Raw genomic sequence first — 19246 nt, 5'->3', positions numbered from 1 at the left:
AGAGTGAAAGACCAACCCCTTTAGCCTATGATTTGGCCTCAGGCTTCCTCTCTAGCCAAGGCCTCAGCCACCTCCCTTATGTACAACAAATTTATGTCCACATAGCTCTTGTACCTTTCAGGGTCAACTTTCAGAAGAACGTTTGAACTGTCAAAGTTGTCTGTCGCAGGCAGTCCAATATCTGCCACATCAAAGGTCCTAATAGATACTCACTGAACCAACTAGAGAATGGGCTGTCTTCTGAGGGTAGAGTCATGAACTCCAGTCTTTACTCACTACTTGCTCCTACTGAGCCTGATCCACCTCCCTGAGACCTCTGGTTGCTGTATCCCTCCATGCTAATTTCTCAGCACCGTCCCTACTTCCTATCCCTGCCGCGCATACCACCACGGGTCACTTCAAAGACCCTCCCACCAACGCTCTCCAGTTGCTTTGCCTTCTAGCCACAGCTGCATGTGCCCAACCAAGCCCCACCCCAGGATGAATCCACACCGAGCTTCTGCTCTGAGGCCCCTGGCATGGGGATAGGAGATTGTGGGGGGATCAGGTGAGCGACTGTCCTCTCTACACATTGATGGTTTCAACCTTAGCCAGAACCTCACTTTCGCATCTGTTCCAAGCCTCTTGACTCCCTTCAAATCCCCTAGCATCTCCCTGGCCACTTTATTCAGCAGAATGATACTTTGCTACTTTACAGAGAAAATAGAAAACATCAGGGGTGAGCCTTTATCCCATTTCGCCTCCTTTCCTCCTGTTTCAGAAGTGTCTCTCTTCCTGTCTAGGATAAAAGTAATCCCGTCTCCATATGCCCTCGACTTCGTCCTCTCCTGTCTCCTGTTTTTATTCTATTGATTACTCCCTTTGCTCCCAAGTCTTCACATATAGCCTTCCCAAACCATCCTTCCTAGAAGCAGTCAGCACTCGTTCTCCACTCCCTCGGCTTCCCTGCATTCACTTCTCTTGGAGGCTGATCTAGCTTCCTCTGTCTCTGTGGGCTCTTACCAGCCATCAAATTCCAAATCGGTGGCATGTCTTTCTTGACCTCCCCAGAGCACTGACAACTCAGACCACACTCTGCTTCTCAACACTCTCTCCTACCTGTTTGCCTCCGATACCACCCAATCTTGAATCCCTTTCTTTTCTTTCTACCTCCTTTCTCGGCCCTTTGATCCTGACATGTCAGTGTCCCGGCTTTTTCTATTCGTGGTCCTCAGTTTTTATTTCACTACACAGTAGGCAAGCACACATTTTGTTACAAAGGGGCATAGTCTTTACTAAGCTCTGATCAAGTGGGAGAATGCTGGCTGATTGTCACCAGATTGCCTCATTTTTCAAGAGCTGTCAAATACCCTAGGGTTTTATGTGAAATGCCTCAACTTTAAATATTGATAATAAATTCAAAACGTTATAAAATTGTGCAGGGCAAACAAAACATGGATGGTCCTCCTTAGGGATGTTCTTCTCTTATTTGCCTGCCCCCTAAGGCATTTTATAAAGTACTTTATTAGAATGGTAACTCACACTTATTGAGGGCTTACTATGTGCCACTCTTCTAAGTGGTTTGCATGTATTAACTCATTTAATCTTATCAACAATGTGCTATTATTATCTCTGCTTTATAGATGAGCAAACTGAGGCAGAGAGCTTCAATACCTTGTGCTGGGTCTCAGAGATACTGAGTTTAAGCACCAGGATGCAAATCCACATGGTCCAGCTCATGAGCTCAAGCCTTTAACCCTTACACTCTACTGCTTTCCCCATCAGCAGAGGAGGAAACTGAGGTCCAGAGAGGTTGAGAAATTGTCCAAGCTCACAGGAGTGGTAACCCGCCGAGTAGGGGTTTGAAACTTTCATCACAGAGATAGATACTTGCACTTTCTACTGTCCCTATAATTAGCTACCTATTTCCCCTGCTAGACTGCATACCCAGCTCTCAGACGAGAGACTGGAGTACAAATGTTTGTAAAAGGAGTGCCCTGGAGACTCAAAAACAGTCCCTTCACTTCTATTGGTAACTTCGGTTACTTCTCACAACAATCCCTAGGTAAGACTAGCTAACATTCAATCAGCATTTCCACGCGCGTTACCTTTTAAACCTCACGAACACACTACTTCATAGGGATTGTGATTATCCCCATTTAACAGAAGAAGAAACTGAGGCTCTGCGCAGCTCAGGAACTGCCCAATTTCCGGCAACTAGCAAGTGGCAGAGCCAGGATTCTAGCTCAGGCTGTGTGACAACAGACCCTCATTCTTGACCTTGAGGCCACACTGTCAGTTCTACAGATGGGGAAATTGAGGCACTAGCTTGTGCCCGTGGGATCGCGGCCCGGGGTGGGGGGGCACGCTGCACTCCTGCCCTTCTTCTCTCGGGTCGCCGGGCGCCACCGCGGGCCAGGAGGCGGCAGGCGACAAGGAGAAGCCCTTCCCGGTAAGGTACCGAGAGCGGCGCGGAAAGCTCGTAACCCCGGACCTCACCGACAGACTCTGCGACACCATAGCAACCGCGCGGGCCGGCGAACAGGAAGTGCGTCACTGGTGGGCGGGACAAACCTGCGACGGCCACCAATGGGAGCACCGCGTCCGCCTTCGCCCCGCCCCGAAGGAGGAGCCGAGGCCGCTTTTCTGCCGTCGCCTGGGACAGTGTGGGCTGCGTTTGGGGGCCTCGGTGGGTAACCCGGCGCGCGGGGCTGATGGGGAGGGAGAGTGTCGTCCGGGCATGAGAGGGGAGGACGGAGGCGGGGGTCAGGCCCCGGGGCCTGCCGCGTGCTGGGCAGGAGTGTGGCGCTGGGGCCCGGGGGCTCCGGACTTCGCATTTCCTGGTGGGGAAACTGAGGCCCGGAGACGGGCGGCAGAGGCAGGTGGGCTGGCACCGAGTCCCTCACGCACACAGACATTTTAAAATCGTAATCTTAGGTGAAAAAGTACTTTTAATCATCGGAGTTGAAAAATCAAAATACAAAATGTTATCAAAACAGTACGTAACTATGGCCTTCGCTGACCCCCCTCTCAGTTACTCTCGCCCTCCTCTGTGCTTCACCCCTATTTTGTGTGCAGAACTTAATTACTTTGTTCAAGTCCACAGCCTCTTATTTTAAAGCCCTGAGGCTAGATGTGTGCAGAATCCCAAATTTCTCGAATTTTCGAAAGGTAAAATGGTGCATATATGCTCCGTTATGTCATGCCTTCCGTGGGGTCTAGGGCAGCGTCCGGGAATCAAATACATTAATATTTCTGCAGCTACATACGTGCACATTTACACGAAAGGGGATAAAGAACAGCCATAAATAGCCTCACGTTAGGTCAGATCAGGTTTTCAAACTTGAAAGACGTGATTTGTAGACCTTTTTAGATTTGAAAATTGCAGATAAGGGACCTGGATCATAATTGTACTGTTCACTCGTATTTCTCGCTTCTCTGGACTGGAGGTGCCACGGTTCCTGAACTCTGCTTTTGTATCGCCACTGGCTATTTCCATCACTAATTGTGTGTCACCTTGTGCTCTCTCAGCCTCAGTTTCCTCGTCTGTAAAATGGGGTCAGTAATGCTTTCCTCATAAGGTTCTGATGAGGATTAAATGCAACTGTGCATGTGAAGCACTAACACTGCATCTAGCACATAGCTCAAACGATTATGATTGAGATTTGCTTATTCCATAAACATTTCTATTTTATGGTTATTTGAGTAGACAATACATGTCCATGGTCAGTCTCTCCTACCCTGGCCCTCTTCATAAAGACAACTGACTTCTATGCATTAACAAGCCTATCTGTATCTTTCACGCTATTTCCCTTCTCTTGTCCCCAAATTAGAGTGTTCTATACGGTGTTCTTACTGACATTTATTTTGGCTGTTACTTAACATATTTATATCATTTTCTTATTTTTTATCAAGATACATAACATGCCAATAAAAATGTGTGAAAATGTAAGTTTGAAGAATTAGAATGAACACCCATATACCCACCACCAAGTTAAGAAATAGAACATTGTCTATCCTCAAAGCCCTACAGAATCCTGTCTCCCCTCGCTAAAGATAGCCTCTGCCCTGCATGTTGGGTTACTCATTCCCTTGTTTTTCTTTGTAGTTTTTACTCGCCCTGTGTCTCTGATGAGTGCAATGTACAGTTTTGCTAGGTTTTGAATTTTGTATAAATGGGATCCTAGTATATATTTTGTGTGACTTGATTTTTGCACATAAGGTTATGTACATGAGATGCACTCATGTTGATGTGAGTAGCTCTTCTTCATCTTTGTTGCTGTTTTGAATTCCATGGTATGACTATAAGTGCTTTATGTAGGCATTCTTCAGTTGATCGTCATTTATACTGTTCCCAGATTTTTGCTATTACATGGTGCTTTTACAAATATATTTCCTGGGGCAAATGTGGAAAAGTTTCTCTAAGTTATATACCTAGTAGTGGATTTCTGGGGATATCCAAATTTGCTAGTAATATCAAATTGTCTCAAGTGGTTGTAAGAGATTATACTCTACCAGCAGTGGATGAAAGTTGCGGGCTCGGCCATTCTCAAGAATTTTTGCCTATCTGGTGATGGGTAAGACATTAATCACTGTGGTTTGAATACTCAGTTGCCTGATGAGATTGAGATTGAGCATCTTTTTCTGTATTTATTAATCATTTGTGTATCCTGTATGTGAAATTTCTGCTGCTCATTTTTCTCTTATGGTTGTCCTCCCCTTACTGATTTGTAGGAGTTCTTTATATGTTCTGAATATGAATCTTTTGTGGCTTAAATGTTTTTCAGATACCTTCCAGTTTGTAGCTTGTCTTCTCTCTCTCTCTCACTCTCTGGTATTTTTGGTGAACAGAGGTTCTTAATTTAAACAAAGTTGAATTTACTGATATTCCTTTATGGTTTGGAATTTTTTTGTCTTTTAAAGAAATCCCTCGTTACCTTGGGATCGTAAAGATATTCTCCTATATTGTTGTCCAAAAGTTTTGTCATGTTTCCTTTCTTATGACCTTAATCCTCAAGACTAGATTTTTGTGCATAGTGTAAAGAAAGGGTCTAGTTTTATATATATTTTTTTCACATATGGATAATCAGTTGTTCTGGCACATTTTATTGAAAAGTTTGCTTTGAAATGGAGTTCCATTTCTCCAACATGTCAAGTATCTACATATGCATACATTTCTGAGTTCTCTGTTCTGTTCCATTGGTCTTGTGTGTCCATTTCTATACCATTACCAGACTTTATTCGTTACCCTAGCTTTAGAATGAGTTAGGACAAGTCCTCTGCCTTTATCTTCTCCAAGAATGCCTTTGCTGTTTTGCCTTTACACTTTCCATGTAAATTTTAGAATTGTCTTGTCAAATCACAAACAGACACACAAAGCCTGTTGGAATTTTGATAGGAATTGCATTGATTCAGTTGCATTGGATCAATTTGGATTTTAAAATGACTGCTTTCAACATTTCATCCTTAAGTATGTTTGCTCTGGGTTTTTGTAGATGTCATTTAGTAGATAATGGAAGTTGCCTTCTATTCCAAGTTTGTTAAGAGTTTTTAGTACGAATTAAATGTTGGGTTTTGTCAACTGTATTTGCTGCATCTGTTAAGATGATTGTATGCTTTTTCTTCTTTATTCTGTTAATGTGGTGACTCACATTGATTGATCCCCCCCAGCTTTCATGAGATATTATTGACATATAACATTGGATGATTTTAAAATGATAATCTATTGCTGGGATAAACCCAACTTGATGATGATTTATCATCGTTTTTACATTCCTAGCTTTGGTTTGTTAATGTTTTGCTTTGGACGATTTCATCTATGTTTGTGTAAAATACTGGCCTTTTATTTTTCTTTCTTCTGAAGTCTTTGTTAGGTTTTAGTGCCCAACTTGTGTCAGCCTTATCAGATAATTTGGGGACGGTTTGCTCTTTTTGTGGCTCTGGGGTAGTTTGTGTAACATTTGAAATTATTTGTTTCTAGAATGTTTGGTAGGATTTCCTGATAAATCCATCCGGACCTGAAATTTTCTTTGTGGGAAGATGGATTTCCCATAAAATGTCTTCAGTGGTTAAAAAACTTTTAAGTTTTCAAATAATTCTGTAGTGAGTTTTGAATGAATTTCCTATGACTTTGCACATATTTAAAACTTCAGATTGTTGTAAGTTGTTTATAATATCTTTTTAAAGTGTTTGTATCTGCAATTCGTTTCCCTTTTTCCTTCCCAATAGTTTATGTGTCAGTTTTCTCTCTCTCGGAAAATGTTGTCAGAGGTTTGTCACTTTTATTGTTTTTTCAAAGAATAATTTTGGTTTTGTTAATCTCCTCAAGTATGCATTTATTTTCTATTTCATTAATTTCTGCTCTTCATTATTTACTTTCTTTGGATTTAATTTGCTGTTCTTTTTATAGCTTCTTTAGATGGATGCTTAACTCGTTAAGCATTTTCACATCTCCCCTTTTTATTTTTATTTTTAATTTTTTAATTTTTTAATTAATTTATTTTTCCCCCAAAGCCCCAGTAGATAGTTGTGTGTCATAGCTGCACATCCTTCTAGTTGCTGTATGTGGGACGCGGCCTCAGCATGGCAGGAGGAGTGGTGCATCGGTGCTCGCCCGGGATCCGACCCCGGGCCACCAGTAGCGGAGCGTGCACACTTAACCGCTAAGCCACGGGGCCGGCCCGCATCTCCCCTTTTTAAAAAATATAAATATTTAAGGCTATTAATTTCCCTCAACTGCTTTAATTGTCTCCCACCAGTTTCTGTGTATAAAATTTTGTTATTTTCAGTTCAAAATACTTTCTAATTTCCAATAATTCCTCTTTGATAATGGATTATTTAGAAATGTGTTTCTGAAATTCTAAATGGAATTTTTCTAGTTATCTTTTTGTGTTGGGTTTCCAACTTTAGTGCATTGTAGTTAGAGAACATGTTCTATATGAGGCCAGTCCTTTAAATTTTGCTAAGACTTGCTTTCTGGGCTAGCATGTGGCAGTTTGCATAATTGTTCTGGATATGCTTGAAGACTCTGTATTTTGTAGCTCTTGGGCACAGTGTTTTATGCATGTTCCTCGGAGTAAGCTTTTTGCTATGTTGTACAAATCTTTTCTGACCTCACTGATTGTCTTGTTCATTTTATCAATCATTGGAAGAGATATGTTAAAAACTCCCACTCTGGTTAGAGATTTGTATGTTTATCTTTGTAGTTCTGATCATTTTTTGCTTTAACTGTTTTGAGTCTCTGTTATTAGGTGCATAAACGTTTAGAATTGTTATATCTTCTTGGGAATTGAACCTTTTTATCATTTTGTGGTGACTGTCTTTATCTCTAGTAATGCTTTCTGCCTTACAGTCTGTTTTGTGTCATATTAATATAGCCATACCAGCTCTATTTTGGTTAGTCCGCAGAGTATATATTTTTCTATCCCTTTAATTTTTTGGTGTTTTTATGTTTTAGAAGTAGCTCTTATAATCATATAGCTACATTTTATTCATTATTCAATTTGACAAGTTTTTTATCTGAAACAGTCTGGCTGTGTCATCTGCTTAAAGACCCTTAGTTTGGAGAGCCTTAGTCTCTAAAGTTTCTAGGATAAAAGTCCAAATTCCTTAGCCTGGCACATTCTGTCCTTGTGCCCAGAACAACCACTGGCAAATAAGTGGTGCTCTATACATAAAAACGAGGTAGATGAACGAAGATACCTGCTCCTAGTGACAGGAAGTAAATTTGACGGGACTCGACTGGCTGGGTCTGAGGTTGAAGGAGAGGAGGATCAGAGTTTGACGCTCAGGTCTGCGGTGTTTTTTTTGACTGCATGGACTGTATCACCTAAACCAGATGATTCGAGAAGAGGACTTGGGGAAGAAAAGGATTGAGGATGGGTAAAGGAGATGAGTCCAGTTCAGGATTTGTTGAGGTTGAGATGCTTGGTGAGGTATTTTCGAGACTATCTGGCAGGCAGAGAAACGGGGCATGAGATAGTGCATCTTCCCCGCTCTGAGGTCCAGTTGATGGTGCTGTTTAAAAAGAACAGTAACTAGCATTTTTTCCTGTGTGCCAGGTTTTTTCAGCATTTTTCTCCTGTATGTATCTCCTGTGTGCCAGGTTCTTGGGAAACCGCTGGTTTCCCAAGAACTTCATCCTATGCCTTTAAGATAGTTATTATTATCCCCATTTTATAGATGAAAAGGCTGAGGCTTGGCGAGATTAAACATGTTAGCTAAAAATGTTTTTGTGCTGTATTTGCCTAAGGTAACGGTGAATTTCTTGTCAGATCATGGCATTACTTGAAGTGAATGTCAAAACCTTAGAATTCCAGGCCCCTCTATAGTCAGATCCTCCAGGAAAGAGACTGGGGAATCTGTATTTTCATGCGTGGGTTGGGTGATTCTTCAGATCAGGCAGCTCTGGCAAGCACTAGTCTCAATGCCACCTGTCTCGTTCTAAACCGACGCTCTTAGCCCCCGCACTGCGCCACCTCTTGTGGCAGGAGCAGGCTTTTTGATCAGGGCTTGTGTAATACTTTTATCGGCTCTGATCTTTGTGGTTTGTGGAAAGATAGCGTTTTAGTAGAGAGCAGGAGATTTAAAAATACCCTGCAGGCCTACCATGACAGTTATTTTATTAGTGGTTTGGGAGAGGAGAAGGAAGCCAGCATTTGCTAAGTGCTTACTAGCGGTTCTCTAAGCAACGAACGTTATTCTACTTTTATAGTGAGAAAATGGGGCCTCGGCTTAATTTATCCAGGCCGTAGATCTGGTAATTGGCTGAGCCAAGGTTCAGACCCAGAATTGTCTAACAGTAAAAACAGCCAACACGTATTTGGTGCGTGGTATGTTACCAGGCTTTTATATGTATTAACTCGTTTAGTCCTTGTAATAATTCTTTGCAGGACGTTTCAATCATTGCTGTCATTTTACAGATCAGAAACTGAAGCAGATGGAGGGTGTGTCCCAATTTCACACACCTAAGTGGTGGAGCCAAGCTGTGAATCCAGGCGTTCTGGCTGGCTCCAGAACCTACACGTCTCACCACTGCCGAGTACTGACTTGCCTAGCCCCTGACTGTGTCTTTTTCACATTTGTACTATCGAGCACGCTGAACTTGATTTGAAAAACCATAACAAAGTAATATGTGTTCATGTAAATTAGAACATTGCTTTTGGTGTGCTCAGAGGTGACTAGGTTTCATTGACTTCTTTTTTAGTTCCTTCGTACATGCAGGGCAGTACAAGAAGAATGGGCATCATGACTGATGTCCACCGGCGATTCCTCCAGTTGCTGATGACTCACGGAGTGCTGGAGGAGCGGGATGTTAAGCGCCTGCAGAAGCATTGCTATAAGGTCCATGACTGTGAGTATCGTCTCCCTGTTCCCAGGATGCTCGGGTACTGTGTGATCAGAGACTGCTGACATTGGTATAGTATCAGTCAACCAGTACTCCTGAGCTAGGCATTCAAGTCTCGCACAATCTCACGCCAGCCCGTTTTTCTACTCTCATCTTCGACTTTTTTTTTTTTGGGTAAATCTGACATTCAGCTCATATACAGCTCTAGAGCTGTATAGTTGTGGTTCACACCAAGGCTCCAGCCTGAGCTTCTTGCCTCTAGAATGAGGATAATTAATTGAAATTGACACACAGAGTCAGAGGATTAGGAGACATGATACATACACAACCTCTGGCACAGGGAAGGTGCTCAGCTGGCTATTGATAGTAAGAGGGCAGCTTGCACAGTGGTTAAGGGGATAGCCTTGGACTCTGCCAAAGCTAGAGAACGTGCCATCCCTGCCCTGTGCCAGCTGTGGGCATTTGGAGCATCTTCTTGGTGGGTTGTTGGGAGGAGTAGATAAGATGGTACACGTGAAACGCTTAGAGACAGGATCTGGAACATACTGTTTTCCAGTAACTGAAGGTAGTGGTAGAAGCAGTAGGATCAATGTTGATAGATCAGTAAAATCAGTATGGTAGATCTTGTTGAGTTGTGTGTCAGTATGGGTAGATATTAAGTGAAAAAGAAAGTCGATAAGTTATACTTATTGTATGATGTCATTGTGTTAAGCTTTTTGTAAAGTACAAAACGATTTTCATTGTTCATGAATACATACCTTTACACGTAAACGGGAACAGAAGGATACGCAGCACACTTGTGAGGTGCTTGCCTTTGGAGAGAAGAGGGGCGGATTGGTTTCTCGCTAGAAATCAAAGGACACTTTATCCTGTTTTGTTCTTTTATTAAAAAAAAAAAGACTTAAAGCAAACATGACATTAGTATAGTCTAATGGTTGTCACTTCTGATTAATGAGAATATAGGTTTTATTCTATGTTTTTGTCTTTTTCTATATATTTTTAATTTTCAGAAGAAAAGTGGAAAAAACATCGAGGTGAGCCAAGCCCAGAGGGATGAGGAAAGGTATGGGAGGGTGGCGAAGTACACAGGTGAGGGGACACGAGAAAAGGTGCCACCTGTAGACAGCTTCAGTCTGCAGCATGATAGAGGCAGAAGCCAGATCCCAGAGAGCTGAGGGATGAGTGGCAGTAAGAAGGGGGAGACAGTGAGTACAGAAACAAATATTCTTTTGTGATGTGCAGAAGAAGGAAGATGAAAGAGGGTGGCATGTTAGAGGAGAGGCAGGGTTTGAAGTGGCTGGTCCATTGAAGCATCCCATGGGAGACTCTGGGAGCTTAATGGTGCATGTTAACAAATTAAAGGTCTGGAGGGGTCCTACAGCAAGGAAATTTGTTTAACTTGGTTTAATCCTGTGTATCCAAACTTAGTTGACTTACAAATAACATGCCTTGGAAAAGGCATGAATATATGCCTAGACAAGAATATATGATGTGTGGGAAGAAAATAGGTTGTTTTGGTGTGTAGGTTTATAGATCATGAAGAACCCATAGTATGTACACCATAGTGGTGGGTTGGTGTTTTTTTTTTGGTTAATTCCATAGACAGTGCGGACTTCTAGAAAGATCTGAAACAGGAAGTGACATAATTGGCGCTGTGTTTGAGAACTTTCCTTCTGGTGAAAACATTTGCTCGAATTGCCTGCACTGCGGTGGACAGGGGTCTTTGGTGGGAGCCTCCTTTATGGAAAGGGAGTATTATACCTGTTAACTTCTCTTGCTCTTTAAAAAGCACAACAGGACTTGAAACCTACCCTTCAGTATCCTCCAATGATGGGCATAAGAATGCTTTTCTTAATCTTTTATCTATATGACAATTCATTCCTTCTCCCTTTTAGTTTCTCATGTATAAGTCCTGAGTGTGATCTTTAATGTTGATGGGGAAGTTTCATAGCTCACTGCAAGGAGCCATATGATGCTTTAATACTAAAAATGAAAGTGTTTTTGCCTTTATTTGACCTTTAAAGTTGTTATGATCTAATTTAGGAAAGTCCTGTAGAATGTGTCTAGGAATTGATTTATTCTTCACACTTTATGTGCCATTTCTGTGCATCAAGATGTGGTATGGCTAGGGTAATCAGGTTAGAACTGTAGTTTGTTTTCCCCTACCCTTCATTAAAAGGAGAAAAAAAAAAAAAAACAAAAACCTTGTTCCCAAGCATTATTGTTATTTGAGAGATTTTAAAACAAGGAATGATGAAAAGAAATTATCTCAAATTAAGTAAATACTTAAAAGACCCAATTTCATTAATCTCCTATCTTTTGAAAAGATGCCGAGGAAAGTCCCCTTTTACCAACTGGAAAAATATTTAGCTTCTAAGAGAATTATGAAACAAAGGAGTCATTGAAACTGCAAGTTATTCCAATTGCAGTTTCCCACAGTGTTGGTCCAGTTTATTAAAGCACTTCCTATTCTGGGCTTTGGTTTGGGCTCTTTTCTTACTGTCATTAGGGGGAAAACAAATTCCCCAGTTCTCCTGGCTAGCGAAGAGTTTTGATTTTGTTCTGATGTCCTGGTGTAAAGCCTTGGGTCTGGCCTTTCTGAATGGCACTGGGGACCTGTGTTTTTAGATTACCTTAGATTTTGAGCCAGAGCTTGTGTCCATGTATGTGCTCATCCAGCACAACTTCCTAAGATCTCATGTGGGTCAGTCCTCTGTGCTAGGGACCAGTGACACAGAGATAAAGCTTTTGCTTTGCCTTGGGTCTCACGTATCATACAGACACAAAATCAGATAAGTATAAGCCCCCTTGGTGGAAGTAGGTATAGGAGGCCTAGGGAGTGATGGTTTAGACTTGGATTTGAGGATTTCCACTTTTGACTAAGATAGAGTAACAGGGACCAATTACCTTCCTGTATGAAACAATTGAAAAATGGACAAGATATATGAAACACTGGACATTAGTCAGTGAAGGACAGTGATGTCTTGGGAGATAGGCAGTGAGGGTTTTTTTCCCTCCTGAAACCAAAATATTCTAATACCACCTCTCCAATTCTCTGGACACCAACTGGGTGTCCAATAACTCAAGTCAGTTCTGACACTCTCTACCTGGAGGTAGCATCAGATCCCACAAGACTGCCCCCACTTCAGATGCCAGTCACAAGTCCTAGGCCAGCCTTACTGCTGACCAGCCAGCTGTACATCAGGGGTTCTTATGACCCCCTCCTCAGGTTCAATAATTTGCTAGAATGGCTCACAGAACTCAGGAAAACACTTGACTTACATTTTCTGGCTTATTAGAAAGGATACAACTCAGGAACAGCCAAATGGAAGAGATGCATAGGGCAGGGTATGGGGAGCAGGGGTGGCATGGAGCTTCCACGCCCTCTCTGGGTGCTTCACCCTCCCAGCACTTTGATGTGTTCACCATCCTAGAAGCTCTCCAGATCCTACCATTTAAAGGTTTTTATGGACATTTCATTACATATGCATGATTGATTAAATCATTGGCCATTGGTGATTAACTTAATCTCCAGCCCCACTCCCCTCCCCAGAGTTGGGGTATAGGGCTGAAAGTTCCAAGTTTCTAATCAAGGCTTGGTCTTTCTGGCAACTAGCCCCTATCCTGAAGTTATTTAGGGACCTGCCAAGAGTCTCCTCATTAGAACAAAAAACACTCTTATCACCCTTATCACTCAGGAAATTCCAAGGGTTTTAGGAACTCTGTGCCAGGAACTGAGGACAAAGACCCTAGTATCTTTCTTATACCACAGGCAAAAGTGGGGTGAGCACTACGATTGCCTCAGCTCAATGCCTTGAGAGAGTTTTCAGGCCATGGCACAGGGGAAACCCAACCAGAGCTAGACAGACTGTCTGAGTTGAGGAGATGGAGATGAAAGTTCAAGGAGATGAAAGCAGCCAGACTTTGCAGGATCGAGTAGTGGAGAATAGAGATACACAGAGAGAAAACCAGTACCACCTCTTTCACGCTGCATCAAAGATCCAGCTGAGAACTGATGACCAAGGGAGCTACCTGAGGCTAAGGAAAGAACCAGTTGAAAGGATTAGAGAGAAACAATGCCGGATGTTCACACAGGGCTGGGAATAGTGCCTGCTCCAGGCCCAAATGGCTTCACTGGTGAATTCTACCAGACATTTAAGGATGAAGTAATACCAATTCCACCCAAAGTCTGCCAGAAAATTGAAGAGGGGGGAACACTTCCCAGCTCATTCTGTGAGGCTTGCATTGTCCTGATACCAAAACCAGACAAAGACATTGCAAAGAGAAAAAACTAAAGACCAAGATCCTTCATGAGTATAGATGCTAAAATTCTAAACACAATTTTAGCAAATCTAATCCAGCAATATATAAAAAGGATGATATGATGTGACCAAGTAGGGTTTATCCCAAGAATGCAAGGTTGGTTTAATATTTGAAAATCAATCAATGTAATTCACCATATTAACAAACTAAAAAAGAAAAACCATATGATCATCTCAGTAGGTGCAGAAAAAGCATTTGACAAAATCTCATATCTACCCTGGCATGATGCAGCAAAAGTTACAGAAAACTAAAGAGATCCTAAGAAGCAGAGTATAAGCAAGGTAAACAGGATCTCGGGGCTTAGAGCAGGGGAGAGGAATCAACAATTATCTGCACAGTTAAAAATCCAACGTCTATTCCTGATAAAAACCCTCAGCAAAGTCGAAAAGCAGGGAGCTTCCTTAACCCAATATAGAGTATCTATGTAAAACAGCTAACATCATATTGAACTGTGAAAGACTGAATACTTTCCGCCTAATACCAGGAGCAAGACAAGAATGGCATTCTAGTCATTTCTGTTCTAGCCAGTACACTCAGGCAAGAAACAAATAAAAGGCATCCAGTTTGGAAAGGAAGAGGTAAAACTGTCTGTTGACAGGCATGATCATTTGTGTAGAAAATCTGATGGAATCTTCAAAAAAGCTACTAGAAATAATAAGTGGATTTAGTAAAGTTGCGGGATACAAGATCAGTATCCAAAAATCAGTTGTATTTCTGTATGCTAGTGGTGAATCACTAGAAATTGAAATTTTAAGAAAGCACCATTTATAATAGTATCAAAAATATGAAAACCTTAGGAATAAATCTGACAAAAATTTGTAGGACCTATACGCTGAAAACTATAGAATATTGCTGAGAGAAATCAAAGAAGATCTAAATAAATGGAGGCATACCATGTTCACGGGCTGGAAAACTCAATATTGTTAAGATATCAGTTCTCCCCAAATTGATCTATAATTTAACTCAATCTCAATTAAATCCCAGGAGGGCTTTTTGTAGAAATTGACAAGCCGATTCCAAAATTCACGTGGAAATGTAAAGGACCTAGAAGAGCCAAAACTACTTTGAAAAAGACAATCAAATTTGGAGGATTAACACTGATTAATTACCTGTTAATTAAGGTCAATTAATATTAACTACCTGATTTGAAGACCTATTTTATAGCTACCACAACAAGGCAGTGTGGTATTGGCATAAAGATAAACATCAATAGAATAGCATAGAGTCTAGAAATAGACCCACATGTAGATGAACAGCTGATTTTTGACAAATGCAAAGGTGATTCAGTGGAGATAGTCTTTTCAAAAAATGATGCTGGAATAATTGGATGTCCATATTCACAAAAAATGAACCCTGAGTCATACTTTGTACCATATACAAAAATTAACTCAAAATGAATCATAGACCTAAACGTAACACCTAGAACTATGAAACTTTTAAAAGAAAATATAGGAGAAAACATTTGTGACCTTGGGTTAGGCAAAGATATCTTAGATATAATACCAAAAATATCCATAAAAGAAAGAAAAAGATAAATTGGACTTCAAAATTAAAAACTTATGCTATTTAAAATATGCTATTTAGAGAATGAAAAGACAAGCCAAATGCTAGAAAATATTTGCAAATCTTTGATCTGGTAAAGGACTTGCATCCAGAACGTATAGAGAACTCTCAAAACTTGACAATTAGGGCCGGCCCCATGGCTTAGCGGTTAAGTGCATGCGCTCCGCTGCTGGCGGCCTGGGTTCGGATCCCGGGCGCGCACCAACGCACCGCTTCTCCGGCCATGCTGAGGCCGCGTCCCACATACAGCAACTAGAAGGATGTGCCACTATGACATACAACTATCTACTGGGGCTTTGGGGGAAAAATAAATAAATAAAATTATTAAAAAAAAAAAAAAAAAAAACTTGACAATTAGAAAACATACAACTGAGTGAAAAAAATGGGCAAAGACTTGAACAGACACTTCAGAGAAGTTATGTGGATGGCGAATAAGCAAATGAAAAGATGCTCGACATCATTAGGCATTAGAGAATGCAGGCTAATACCACAGTGAGATATCACTACACATCTATTAGAGTGGCTAAAACTAAAAAGACCGTGCATACCAAGTATTGGCGAGAAAACGGAGGAGCTAGAACTCTCCTCTGCTGTTGGGAATGAAAAATGGTCCAGCCATTTTGAAAAAGAGTGTGGCAGCTTCATGACACAGCCGGTCCTCTCTCGTGTATGTGTTTTTAGGCTCAAGAGGAGGGAAGATATTTGTCCACACAACGACTTGTACATAAGTATTCAGAGTAGGTTCACTTGTAATGTCCCCAAACTGCAAACACTTTAGTTGTCCATCAACAGGCGAATCAATAAATGAACTGTGGTTATTATCCATACAATGGAATACTATGTAGCAATAAAGAGGAATGAACTATTGCTTTGTGCTCGAGTATGAACGAATCTCAAAATTATGCTGAGTGGAAGAAAGCAGGCAAAAGAGAGCATATACTGTATGACTCTGTTTACATACAATTCTGGACAACACATACTTGGCTGTAGTGGTAGATAAACTAGTTTACTAGTTGCCTGGGGATGGCAAAAGGGAGAGTTTCGAGGGTTAGAGAGGGGGATTACAAAGAGGCATGAGGAAATTTTTGGGGGTAGTGGATATGTTTATTGTCTTGATTGTGGTGATGGTTTCAAGAGTGTATACATATGTCAAAACTTATTAAATTGTGCACTTTAGATATGTACAGTTAATTGTATGTCAGTTATATTTCAACAAGGCTGTTTAAAAAAAAGACCTGAATTTAAACCCGCTTTGCTGCTTGGTAGCAGTCCTGTTGTTAGTGTCGCAGAGTCAATTCTAACTCCTAGTGGCCCTGTGCACAGCCGAGCTGAACCTCTCCCTGTCATCTTCAGCTGGTATTGGAAATACCAATGGCATAGCTTTCAGCATCTCAGCAACACACAGCGCCATAGTATGATACCTGACAGACAGGTGGTGTGTTTCCCTGACCAGCAAACGAACTGGGCCTTGGCTTTGAGAGCGCTGAATCTTAGCCACTAAACCACCAGGGCTGGCTGGCAGCTGTCTAACCTTGGCCAAGTCACTGAAGCTCAGAGTTTCAGTTTTGCCAGCTTTAAAGTGGGACTGGAGATATCTGCCACTCAGGGTGATTAGTACAGATTACTAATGTAATTGTGTGGCCTGTGCTTCAAGCCTGTAAGTGCCCAATAAATGGTGAAAGGTAGGGGGAATTACAAAATAGACCTCATTCTCCTGGTCTGGTAAGGCCCTGTGTCGTCTTGTGGGACTCTGAGAAAATAGATGCAGCGTCCAGGAAAGGATACTTTCTATCCTGTATCCAGGGCTTACCTGGAGAGGCACCTTCTTTGAAGTCTGACTCACAAGAGAGTTGGTAAGTAGTTATGGAAAGTTTCTTTAGTTCAGTTTCCTAAAAACAAAACAAACATGGAAGGAAGGTCGCTTGGGGAGTAGATGCTTAAGCCTGATGATTTTGTTCGGGAATGGTGTTGCCCAGCTTGGGGCTTGAGGGTGCCCCAAACCTGAGCCTGATTCTTGGTTGGAACCTATTTCATTTATCATGTGGCTTTACTGAGCAGAAGCAGAAAGTTTCCATAATCCACAGTTACATGGCAATGATTCTCTCAAAGTTATTTGCTGTGTTAAAATGTTTGGGGGCTGGTCTGTTTTTTTGGATGAACAAGTTGGGTTTTTAGGGAATCTTGGATCCAGCCTCCTTATCTTACAAACTGGGAAGCAGAGGCCCGTAGGAGCTGGTTCCCTGTCCAGCCACTTCTCACGGTGGCTCCGGGCCCCACCACTGCCAAGTGCTGCCTTCCAAATCAGTGCCGGATCCACTGAGTGGCTTCCTTGCCTGAAGCTCTTAGGGTTGTTTTAAAATTTATTTTTTATTTTGAAATTAATTCCCAACTCAAAAGAAAGTTGTAAGAATAGTACAAAGAACTTTTTTTCCCCTTGAATCATTTGAGAGTAAGTTACCAATTTGAAGTTCCATCACCAGTAAATTCTTTAGGAAGCGTTTTCTTCTAGCAAGGACACTCTCCTAAATAACCACAGGATAACCATTAAAATCAGGACATTAGCACTGATACATTACTACCGTCCAGTCCTCAGACCCCATTCGAGTTTCTCCAGTTGGCTCAGCATTGTCTTATTAAGCAAAGGGTCCACCCCAGGGTCACGTATTGCCTGTAGTTGTTACATACGTCTCTTGAGGCTCCTTCAGTCGAGAGTAATTCCTCAGTCTCTCCTTGACTTTTATGACCCTGGCATTTTTGAAGATCACAGGCTAATTATTTTGTAGAACAGTGCTGTCTGATAGAAATATAGTGGGGGCCACATGTAATTAAAATTTTCTGGTAGCCACATTAAAAATGGTAGAAAGAAACGGGTAGAAATATCCAAAATAATAGTATTTGAACGTGTAATCAATATAAAAAGTTATTAATGGGATACTTTACATTTTTTATATTACATCTTTGAAATCCCGTGTGTTACCCCTACAGCGTATCTTAATTGGGACTAGCCGCATTGCGAGCACTCCGTTGCCACGTGTGCTTGTGGTTGCTGTGTGGACAGCACAGTTGTAGAGTGTCCCGCAGTTTAGGTTTGTCTCATGCTTCCTCCTGATTAGATTCAAGTTATACTTTTTACTTTTGCAGAAATGATATAGAAATGGTGGTGTGTTCTCTCTGCCTCCTATCTGGTGGTATACAGTGTTAACTGAGGTGGTGTCTGCCAGGTTTCTCTACTACAAGTTACTCTTTTTCCTATGTGATTAATAAGTATTTTACAGAGAAATACTTGGAGACAAGGTTCAATATCCCACTTTTACCCATGATTTTGCATCCATTGGTCTTTCTTCCCTAAATTCATTCATTCTTTAATGGTTGCCAAATTGCTGTGAGGTATCATTCTATACTTTCTAGCACTAACATTTTGTAATTAATTATGCTATATTACTATGTTTTATGCTCATTTTTAGTGGATTTTAAAATTATCTATTGTCCTAAGGACAAATTAGGTAAAATATCTAAAATTTTAGATTAAAAAATTAAGATCTGACATTCTTTCAGTGAACAAAATAAATAATATGGTATTCAGGCAAAAAACCAGTTAACTGAAATGCATGTATCAAAAATAGATCCGTGAACACAGTATCAGAGGAACATTGGGGTATGATAGATATTTTCCATTTTTGTCACACCTTTTGTCTGCCTTCCTCCTGGGTTGGTTTTTCTCTTGCTGATTTGCATGACTATATTTGCTTTGTTGTCTCGATGTATATTTTGGGAGTCCCGCACGTTGTTATTCGGCGTGCATTAGTGGTGAGTCACAGTTATGGTGTTGACATTAGGGTTTAGTATGCCATCTTGTATCTGCAGTCATATTTGTAAGCACCTTCTCTTTCCAAGGAGCACTCAGTGATAATTAGAAGCTGGCTCCAAATAAATTTTCCTCCTACTGTAATGATTTCGTTGTACATGTCTCCCCTGTGGCCGTGAAGAAGAGTTAATAAGCTTACCCCTGTCGGAGCCTGCTTGCCTTTCCAGTTA

General features: G+C 41.3%; 1 protein-coding gene across 1 annotated transcript in view; it reads left to right on the top strand.

Moving 5' to 3' along the window:
• Window positions 1–2568: 2568 nt before the first annotated feature.
• NSMCE1 (NSE1 component of SMC5/6 complex) overlaps window positions 2569–19246 on the top strand; it is a 37647-nt gene continuing 20969 nt past the window's right edge. The window contains exons 1-2 of the mRNA XM_004439353.3: window positions 2569–2668; window positions 9185–9331. Of these exons, the coding sequence (XP_004439410.2) occupies window positions 2569–2668; window positions 9185–9331 (247 nt within the window). The remainder of the gene's footprint in view (window positions 2669–9184; window positions 9332–19246) is intronic.

This window comes from Ceratotherium simum, chromosome 26 (assembly GCF_057802395.1).
Source record: "Ceratotherium simum simum isolate JZ-2026a chromosome 26, ASM5780239v1, whole genome shotgun sequence".
Taxonomy (NCBI): Eukaryota; Metazoa; Chordata; class Mammalia; order Perissodactyla; family Rhinocerotidae; genus Ceratotherium; species Ceratotherium simum.
The sequence above is the reverse complement of the archived record's forward strand: the minus strand, read 5'-3'. Positions and strand labels throughout refer to the sequence as shown.